At 66.1% G+C, this 10,173-nt stretch overlaps 1 protein-coding gene across 2 annotated transcripts; it reads left to right on the top strand.

The window, feature by feature from the left end:
- Window positions 1-2,094: 2,094 nt before the first annotated feature.
- Window positions 2,095-9,721, top strand: PANX2 (pannexin 2). 2 transcript variants are annotated; one of them, XM_027968243.3, is made up of 3 exons: window positions 2,095-2,477; window positions 6,735-8,165; window positions 8,512-9,721. In XM_027968243.3, the coding sequence occupies exons 1-3, from the start codon at window positions 2,252-2,254 to the stop codon at window positions 8,853-8,855; spliced, it is 2,001 nt and encodes a 666-aa protein (XP_027824044.1). In that variant the 5' UTR covers window positions 2,095-2,251; the 3' UTR covers window positions 8,856-9,721. The 2 variants fall into 2 exon arrangements, with proteins under 2 accessions (XP_027824044.1, XP_042103847.1); XM_042247913.2 differs by having other exon boundaries at window positions 2,266-6,562.
- The last annotated feature ends 452 nt before the right edge of the window (window positions 9,722-10,173 follow it).

Here is a 10,173-nt window from a genome sequence, read left to right on the forward strand (position 1 = left end):
GGGCGTCACCTCCACATCCAGGCCTTCTGGGATGACGGCATCAGAGGGGCTGCTGCCACGTGGGTGCAGGCGCGGGGCCGCCGGCTGCAGCTGTGCCCTCTGTCCCGTGGGAAGGTGTGGGCCAGCGTTTCCACAGTGCCCACGGGGTCCCGTCACTCACCCACTGTGCTCCAGCGGCAACTCCGCCATGTGCCACGGCCACATGCCCACTCAGAGCCCACGAGGCCAGGGTTCGCTGCACCAGGCTGACTATAAAGTAAACCAGAAGGACTTCCCTGGTGGGTCAGTGGTTGAGAATCTTCCTACCAATGCAGGGGACACGGATTCAATCCCTGGTTCGGGAGGATCCCACAGGCCACGCGGCAGCTGAGCCCACGCTCTAGAGGCTGAGGTCTGCAACAAGAAAAGCCGCTGCAACTAGAAAGGACCCCCGCATGCAGCAATGAAGACCCAGTACAGACCTGAATAAATGATAAGCTACACCAGAGATTGGGTCACTTTACAGTGGAACTGCTAGGATGTGTCTAGGAAGTAGCTGCAGAACCAACCAGACATTGCAGGAGAGACACGGAAGATGGGGTGCCCTGTTCACCAGCAGGGTGGCTCAGCTCAGCGCAGGTTTCCACTGTCCCCATCCTGCAAATGTACACGGAAGAGGAAAGGCCGTGACTACCTGAGTCGTCATGGGGAAAGGAGGGCGCGGGGACCTACCAACCTCTGGATCGTGCAGAGCCAGTCACGAAAGTGTGCTCCTGTGGGGAAGGGTCAGCCCCTGAGGGGAGGTGTCAGGCTTGGGGGCGGGGGTGGGGGTGGGGGGGGTGGGGGCGTTATTTGAAAACAGGCAGCCGAGCCCCCTCAGTGAGCAGCAGATGAGTGAGATGACTTGACTTGGAAGCCAGGGGCAGGTGTCATTTGGGAATATTCGTAAATCTTTAAAAGCACAGGCACATAAGAAAGGTTTTGTGTTTTGTTTTTAAAAACTGTGAAGTCTTGAACAGGATAAACCCTTTCTCTGAACCTCTGGGCAGAGGGTAGGGAATTAGCTCACCGCAGTGACCCAAGGCCTGCAGATACTGGTGTTCACAGCATGCTTGGATGAATTACTGAATGCAGCTGAAAGTCCAGCTGCGGTACATATTTCACAAAGACCACGCGTGCATCCTCTTACAATGGCGTGGGTTCCTGCCATGAAGGAGTGGAGTGAGAAAGTGAGTCTCGAAGGCAGTGGGCATGGGGGTGCGGCTGGGCTCTGCTGGAAAGACAACCCAGGAGGGTGTGCAGGAGCGGTGCCTGAGGGTGGGTACCGCAGGGTCCGAGTGGAGGGGGATGAAGGTCAGGAAGGTGGCAGGGACCCCGGAGCCTGTGCCAGGAGGCCGGTCTGGAGAATGCGTTTGACAGTGGCAAAGGGACGGGGTGATAGAGTGGTGGGGTGATAGGTGCCGGGCTGGAGAGGCCTTGGGGCCACGTGGAGGTGTGGCGAGGGGAAAGGAGACGCTCACCCAGGCTATGGGTCGGGGTGTGGGCGCCGGGGACGCCGGCTGCAGTGGAGGGGCCAGGAGGAGACGCCCGTAGCGTCCACCTGCCCGCTCCCCGAGCTGGGAGGGGTGCCAGCCCCCTCCTCTGTGTCCGTAACACCCCGGGTGGGTGGGGGCCTAAGCGCCCACTGTGGCGGCCAGGCATCGGTAGGGAGCGGAGAGGGACGCCGGGAGGCGGGCGGCGAACCCCTCTCCGCCGGTCGGGCGGCTCCCGGACGCGGGGCTGGAAGAGGGGGGCCCGGGACGCCGCAGGTCTTCCCGCGTTTCGCCCGCGTGCCGCCGCCCCAGCGCCCCGGGAGAGGGGAACCACCCCACCCGCTCGGCCTTTCCCTCTTTCCCACCCTGAGTAGGCGGAGGGACCAGTCATTGTTCATTCATTTTATTTCATTTAAATATTTTTTGCTAAGTCATCGCCGGCGCCGCATCTGCGTGCGGGGGTGGGGGGTGGGAGGCGGAGCTACGCCGCGAGTCGCCGCAGGTAAACAGCCCCCTCCCCGCGGCGGGACCGCAGCCGCCGCCCGCCGCTGGGGGCGGGGGTCCCGCCGCCGCCCCCGCCGGAAGGACGCGCCGGGGCTGCAGCCGAGGCGGGGGCGGCGGCCCCTGCGCCTCCCGCAGCCCGCGCCGGCCCGGGCGGCCCGACCCCTGCCCGGGGGGCGGCGGCGGAGCGCCCCCCGCCCCCGCCGCGGGCCCCGCGCCCCGGGTCCTCCGCGCCCCCCATGCACCACCTCCTGGAGCCGTCCACGGACATGGCGACGGCGCTGCTGGCCGGGGAGAAGCTGCGCGAGCTGATCCTGCCCGGCGCGCAGGACGACAAGGCGGGCGCGCTGGCCGCGCTGCTGCTGCAGCTCAAGCTGGAGCTGCCGTTTGACCGCGTGGTCACCATCGGCACCGTGCTCGTCCCCATCCTGCTGGTCACCCTGGTCTTCACCAAGAACTTCGCAGGTGAGGCCAGAGGCTAGTGGCGGAAAGGGCAGAGGCACTCTGGGGTTTCCCTGGCTGACCCAGCCGCCGCGGGCCTCCTCGCTGGGGCCCGCAGTGGGCGCGGTGCCCCGCGTCTCCCCGCAGAGCCCGTGCAGGTGTCGCGGGGCGCTGGGGCTACCTTCCCATGTTTCTCCTCGCTGGATTGATTTTACCTTCCCTTGGTTCACACTGGGTGGAGGGGTGCTGCGGTCTAGGCATTGAGGAGACGTGGGATCTGGCCTGGAAGAGGGGGGACTGGGAGGGGGAGTGGGCAGGGTCTGAGAGGAGGAGGAGTGGCCAGGTGGGGACCGGGAAAGGAGGCTGCAGGTGATGAGACCTGGGAACACCGAAAACGGCTGCTGGGCGGGGTCCTGCGCCAGGTGTGAAGACCCTGTGAAGTGGGCAGATTCGAGTCCAGGGCCCAGGGATGCTCCGGCCACTGGGAGCCTGGGTCGGTCTTGGGAAGAGGCCCACCAAGCAGGCAGGGCCTGGAGGAGCAGGCAGTGGCGGCAGTGGACCACCCTGGCGTCAGCAGGAGGCTGAGCCTGGGAGGCTGATGTGGGGAGGAGAGGGCAGGGACCACGGCAGTGTGCATGTGACGAGCGGTCAGAGGCTCAGGTCTGCAGATGTCCTGCTTGGACTCAGTGTCGGGGCGCTGAGGGCCTTCTGAGGAGAAGTGACCCCAGGTGAAGCGGGGCAGGGGAGGGGTGGGGTCCTGGGGCCACCGTCCTCCCTGGGGGCCACAGGGGTAGGTGGGTGGGAGACAGGAGACAGCACCCCCACCCCGGGTCTGGCTGGCAAGCGGTCTCAGGGTCCAGATGTCCAGGGAGGCCTCTGGGCACCCATCAGCCCGCGGCTGAGAGGGCCCTGGGGTAGAAGGGTGGAGCAGCTCTCCCTGAGGGATGCAGACAGACAGCTTTCTCGAAGGCCTCTCCTTCAGGGGTCCCTGTAACCAGGGCGGACGCTGCTCAGGCTGCCTCCTCCGACCCCCGGGCAGGGCGCACCCACACCCACACGCTTAGACATTCCTGGTCCCTCGCGACCTCGGCACCGAGTCACCACCCTCTGCAGGGTTTGAGCCCGGGGGTGGGGGGTGTCCTGCTACAGCCAGAAGGATCCTTGTCCCACCCACCGGGGCCCAGCTGGGCCAGGGGGACCCAGTGCCCAGACCCTCACTTGCTGCCCTGGTGTGTGGGGGGGTCCACCCTATCTGCCTGTTGGAGACTGAGTGAGTGCATGCTGGATGTCCGGCTCATGGTGAGGAGCCGGCCAGACGGGACCTCCCTACACCAAGGCCTGTGCGCGTCCCCCGCCTGGAGGGTGGCTGATGGCGGGGAGACCCGCATGGCTCCGCAGATGCCGCCCACCCTTTAGACCTGCTCTCTGACGGAGGGAGGGGACAGCCAGGGGCATAGCTGAGCGAGAGGACCACTAGGAGAGGAGTTGGAGGGTCGCCAGGTTCTCTAGGGGCTTTTCCAATGGCTCCGTGGCATTGGAGACACAGGAGATGAGGGTTGGCTCCCTGGGTGGGGAAGATCTCCTGGAGGAGGGCATGGCAACCCACTCCAGTATGCTTGCCTGGAGAATCCCATGGACAGAGGAGCCTGGCGGGCTGTAGTCCACGGGGTCGCAAAGAGTCGGACACGACTGAGCACGCAGCACAGAACGGGTTCTCCAGACGTCACGTGGGCTCTGGGCAGAGGGGACCAACACCTGCCTTCTCCTAAACAGCCGAATACAGCCAGCTCTGGTTTCACCGTGCTTTGCAGATACTGCGTTTCTCACAATTTGAAGGTTTATGACAACGCCGTATCAAGTCATTTATCCAATAGCATTTGCTCAATTCACATCTGTGCTGCATTTTTGCAATTCTCACACTATTTCAAAGTTTTCATTATTAATATATTTGTTAAGGTGATCTGTGCGCAGTGATCTTTGATGTTACTGTTGCAAAATGGTTACGACTCACTGAAGGCTCCGATGATGCAGAGCATTTTTTTAGCAATAAAGTGTTCTTAAGGTATGTACGTTGCTTTCTAGACATGCAGATAGTATGCAGATATAGACTACAGGGTATAAACACTGTTACATGCACCGGAAAAAAAATGTGTGGCTTGCTTTAGCAAGGCATCTGGAGCCAAACCTGCAATGTCTCCGAGGTGCCCGCAGGTGGGCAGGGTCTCCAAGGGTACTAGGGCGCCCGGGGCTGGAAGGACCCTGGCCCACGGTGCCGTCCTCCGGAATGGTGCGCTTTGCGAGCTGGCTGTGTCTCGGGTCCCCGACATACACCTGTGCAGACACCGCCGTGCCTGAGTGCCCAGTGCTCAGGCTCTGTGGCCCAGCAGTTTCCGCACCCCCCGCCCCAGAGTCCAGCCCAGGTCCCTGGCCCCTGCGGGTCGAGTCGGGACACGTGGCCGCTGCTCCTCCAGGGCAGGGTCACTGAGACGTGTGCGTGCCACACGTGGTCCCTGCTGGGTGGGGTCTGCTTCGCAGGAGCAGGAGGGAGGGGGAAGGACAGAGATTGGGCGCTGGGCTGGGCCTCCCCTGAGCTGGAGCCCCATCCCCTCCCTCCTGGCAGGCAGGGCTGGTGGCGGGCATGAGAGGACCCGGGGTGGGGGCCCTGCCTCGGTGCACGGAAGGGCTCAGCTCCCCTGTGCCTGCAGCACCACGGCCACAGGAGAGGTCTCCTCGTCCCCTGGGGCCTGGCTGGGGCCTGGACTGGGGGACCGCCCCCCAGGGTCCCTTTCCCCCAGTGGAGAGCATCTCCTGGCCTGGAGTTGGCTGTAAGGACAAAAGTAAGTGACTGAAATGCTGTTTTCTCAACCGCAAGGGGGCTCCTGCACCTTCCCCATGCTCTCAGAGCCTGACTCACCACCAGGCCCCAAACCTGTGTCCTGACCCGCCCCCACCCCCAGTGCCCCTGCCTCAGCGCCATCCCTGAGCCTGCTAGCCCGCGCCCCTCCTGCCCCCAGGCCCCTAACTCTCCAGCGCCCACCAGGTGCAGTCCAAAGTCCACATGCCCAGAATGAGCTGTGGGCCCTGCTCTGGCGATGCTGAGGCCCGAGGCCTCCAGGATGGTGCCAGGCTGAGACGGGGCGGCGGTGGTCTGAGGCTGCGCATGTGAGAGGGAGGCAGCCTCCGTGGGCTGGGCCAAGGCGCCTACAAGGGTGTTTGTGCCCGTGGGGTAGCCGGCCCCTTGGCCCCTGGGAGTCACTGGCAGTGACCAGCTGCCTCCCCAGTCAAGGGCCAGCTTCGTGCAGCAGGCCTTGGGGTGGGGGGCCTGCACAGACAGACGAGCGCGCGGGTCCCCACTGCTTCTGGTCTGCGTCTCCTGGGCTGAGAGGCTTAAGCTGGGGCAGAGGGGGACTGAACGGCCCGCCCCGGGGCTCTTCAGCTGAGGGGAGGGGTGTGCCTGCTGCGTCCAGGTTGGGGCGCGCACCTCCTGCCAGCGGGATGCTGCCCTCTAGGCAAGGGGCCCCGGGCGCTGGCACCTGCAAGAGGGCACACCCTGGCTGGAGCCCAGCCTGATAGTGCAGTGACCCGGCCTTCAGGGCTCAGACCACCCTGCCCTGAGGACGGCGCTGAGGCGGCCAAGACCTGCCCTCTGGGAGACCTGGGCTGTGGTCTGCGCCTGTCCTCACCTGGGGAACAGTTCTTCCTGCATTTGGGGCTTCCTGCGTTCGGGGCGGAGCTGTCACCCTCGCGTGTTGGGTGGTCCCTGGGGTCTGGGTGACGACTCCTTCCTGTCTGATCTCTGGAGTGGCTCCCCTGCCCACTCAGTGTCCAGGGACCTCAGGCCTGCCCTGCCCCGGGACAGTGGGTCTTGGGAGGACGCCCCTCACCTCTCACAGGCAGGCAGCACCGCTTCCGCTTTTCTTCAGTCGTGCCCCTGTAACCTCTGGCCAGGGAGGACTCGCCCAGGACACCTGTCCTTCTCAGGATGGGTGGTGGTGCCAGGCCCCGGGCTGTGTGCCCTGCGCCCCTGGCTCTGGACTCTGCCCTGTGTGCTGGGGTGGTGGCACCTGGAGGGAGGCCTGAGGTTCCAAGTGCAGATCTCTGCCCCCCAGGTGAGCAGGGCTGTACCCTCCACCCCCAAGGGAAAGGTGACTGCAGTGGGGGGGGGCGGGAGGTGGTGTAGGAGGAGACCCCACGGGACACAGCAGAGACGGGGAAGGGGGCTCCTGCGCGGCAGGCCGGGAGGGGTGCGATGCCCCAGCGCCTTCTCCTCTCTGCCCCCAGAGGAGCCCATTTACTGCTACACGCCGCACAACTTCACCCGCGACCAGGCGCTGTATGCCCGCGGCTACTGCTGGACAGAGCTGCGGGACGCGCTGCCCGGCGTGGACGCCAGCCTGTGGCCGTCGCTGTTCGAGCACAAGCTGCTGCCCTACTCGCTGCTGGCCTTCGCGGCGATCATGTATGTGCCCGCGCTGGGCTGGGAGTTCCTGGCGTCCACACGCCTCACCTCCGAGCTCAACTTCCTGCTGCAGGAGATCGACAACTGCTACCACCGGGCGGCCGAGGGCCGCGCGCCCAAGATCGAGAAGCAGATCCAGTCCAAGGGCCCGGGCATCACGGAGCGCGAGCGGCGCGAGATCATCGAGAACGCGGAGAAGGAGAAGAGCCCCGAGCAGAACCTGTTCGAGAAGTACCTGGAGCGCCGCGGCCGCAGCAACTTCCTGGCCAAGCTCTACCTGGCGCGGCACCTGCTCATCCTGCTGCTCAGCGTGGCGCCCATCTCCTACCTGTGCACCTACTACGCCACGCAGAAGCAGAACGAGTTCACCTGCGCGCTGGGCGCCGCCCCGGGGGGCGGCCCGGCCGTGCGCGTCAGCTGCAAGCTGCCGTCGGTGCAGCTGCAGCGCATCGTGGCCGGCGTGGACGTCGTGCTCCTCTGCGCCATGAACCTCGTCATCCTGGTCAACCTCACGCACCTCTTCATCTTCCGGAAGAGCAACTTCGTCTTCGACAAGCTGCACAAGGTGGGCATCAAGACGCGCCGGCAGTGGCGCCGCTCGCAGTTCTGCGACATCAACATCCTGGCCATGTTCTGCAACGAGAACCGGGACCACATCAAGTCGCTCAACCGGCTGGACTTCATCACCAACGAGAGCGACCTCATGTACGACAACGTGGTGCGCCAGCTGCTGGCGGCGCTCGCGCAGTCCAACCACGACGCCACGCCCACCGTGCGCGACGCGGGCGTGCAGACCGTGGACCCCAGCGCCAACCCCGCCGAGCCCGACGGCGAGGCCGAGCCGCCCGTGGTCAAGCGGCCGCGCAAGAAGATGAAGTGGATTCCCAGCAGCAACCCGCTGCCCCAGCCCTTCAAGGAGCCGCTGGCCATCATGCGCGTGGAGAACAGCAAGGCCGAGAAGCCCAAGCCCGTGCGCCGCAAGACGGCCACGGACACCCTGATCGCGCCGCTGCTGGACGCGGGCGCGCGCGCCGCGCACCATTACAAGGGCGGCGGGGGCGACGCGGGGCCCGCGGCCGACAAGAAGCATGCCCGCCACTTCTCCCTGGACGTGCACCCCTACATCCTGGGCACCAAAAAGGCCAAGGCCGAGGCCGTGCCCGCCGCGCTGCCGGCCTCCCGGAGTCAAGAAGGCGGCTTCCTGTCCCAGGCGGACGAATGCGGGCTGGGCCTGACAGCGGTGCCCGCGGCAGGTAGGGGCCGGCAGGGCGGGGGCGGGGGACCGTGAGCGCGGGCTCAGGATTGTGCCATCCGGGTGGAAATGGGGACAGGCAGGGGAGCCAGGTGCGGGCATGACCCCAGGCGGCTCCCTCGCCCCAGGGCCCCGGGAAGCAGCCGCGATGAAGGGCCGGGGGGCACACGGTGAGGTTGCTCAGCTCCTGGAGAAGGTTCTGGAAACTGGCGCCCCTGCTCCCGGGGCAGCCAGGGTCCGACCAGGCAGGCCCGGGTGCTGGGGAACGTCCGCGCTCCAGGAGCGGGGCGGGCGGGGCGCGCAGGGGGCGGGGTCTGCAGGCGCCCTCTGCTCTGGGCTGTTTGCAGATGCGCCGCTCCCGGAGGAGGAGGCCCTGTACTCAGCAGAGCCAGCCCGGGGCGTGCTGCCCCCCGGGGGCCCGTTTCACGTCTGCTCGCCCCCCGCCGCCCCTGCCACCGCCCCTCTGTCGCCAGCCAGCCTGGGCAAGCCTGACCCGCTTGCCATCCTGAGCCGCAACGCCACCCACCCTCTGCTGCACATCAGCACCCTGTACGAGGCCCGGGAAGAGGAGGACGGGGCCCCGAGAGCCCCCCAGGACGTGGGCAGCCTCATCACCATCCCTCCACCACAGCAGATTCTCATCGCCACCTTCGACGAGCCGAGGACAGTAGTGAGTACCGTGGAGTTCTGAGGGCCGGGGCTGCCCGCGCGGCTGCATGACCGCGCCCCAGGCAGAGGCAGCCTCACTTTGCCCGGCACTGCCCACGCGCCCCGGCCTCCCGCCCGCATGCCACGGGGCTCAGCACCTTTCCCCTCCCCGGCCCCCTGGATGGCATCAGGGTGCTGGCTGGGTCCGGGGCTGGCCAGGACTCCGTGGAGCCCTGCGCCCAAAGGCCCAGAGCTGCCCCCTCCCCCCAACATCAGGCGCTCCGCTGTGAGATGAAGAATTTATTTTTTTAGTTGATTCTGTTTGGGGCCTGGGATGCTGGCCTGTGAGGGGCCGGGAGGTGGCAGGATGACTCAGGGGGGCGCGGGGGGTGGGGTGGCACCTCAGCCTCGGGCGCCCCTGCAGGGATAGGCGCCCTGGTGGGAGGGGCCGGGGCCCCTCCAGTCAAAGGTCAACATGCACTTTCTCCTCATACCCCGACACCTGTCCTTTATTTTACTATGGTTACTGTAACTAGCGAGTACGTTTATATCCGGCGGCTTCGGATGCCTTTAAATCAAAGGATGTCGTGCGTGTGACTGTGCAAGCGTGCGTCCAGAGAGCAAGGTGCCAGCGTGCCAGCGGGTGTGTGCGTGAGCCGGCAAGTGTGGAGCGTGTGCGTGAGTGAGCGTGGGGTGAGGCTGGTGAGGGCAGGAATCCAACGCAATAACCACGTCCCCTCCAGGCCACCAGCCCCCCACACCCCCCTCCCCCGGCCCCCGCCCGAGGGACCCCGGCGGTCTGTGGGAGCCGCGGGCTGGCGTGGGCGGGGCTCCCTGTTACCTCAGCCACGGTGACATCGTGACAGTGTTAACAAGGTACCCAGCATATCAATAAAGATTATTCTGATACCCCTGAGTCTGAGTGCTCCGTCCCCGCCAGAGGCCTGTGCTCCTGCTGGGGCTCCAACTCCCTGCTGGGGGGGGAGCAGGGCGCCGGGAGACGCCCGCTGCCCTCCGGGGGCCCCCGCCGCAGCTGAGCCGGCTCGGTGGAGACAGAGTGTTCCCCCGGAAGCCGCCCCCCAGTGGATGCCTGAGGGCAGGGCTGCCAGGCCCGCCTGAGGCAACAGCAAGGGCTGGCGGCACTCAGGAGGGCTTCCTGGAGGAGGCGCCCGTGTGGCGGGGACTCGGGGCAGGGGGCTTTCGGAATGCAGGTGGAGGTGCGGCCGGTCCCACGCATGCACCAAGGAGTCACGAGCCTCCCAGGCCCTGGCAGGAGACCCTGGGGGTCTGAAGGCAGGTGGCTGGGGCAGCTGGGCCAGGAGCCCCGGGGCTACAATCATGAGGGGGCTCAGCAGGGATTA

The sequence above is a fragment of the Ovis aries genome, chromosome 3 (assembly GCF_016772045.2).
Source record: "Ovis aries strain OAR_USU_Benz2616 breed Rambouillet chromosome 3, ARS-UI_Ramb_v3.0, whole genome shotgun sequence".
Taxonomy (NCBI): domain Eukaryota; kingdom Metazoa; phylum Chordata; class Mammalia; order Artiodactyla; family Bovidae; genus Ovis; species Ovis aries.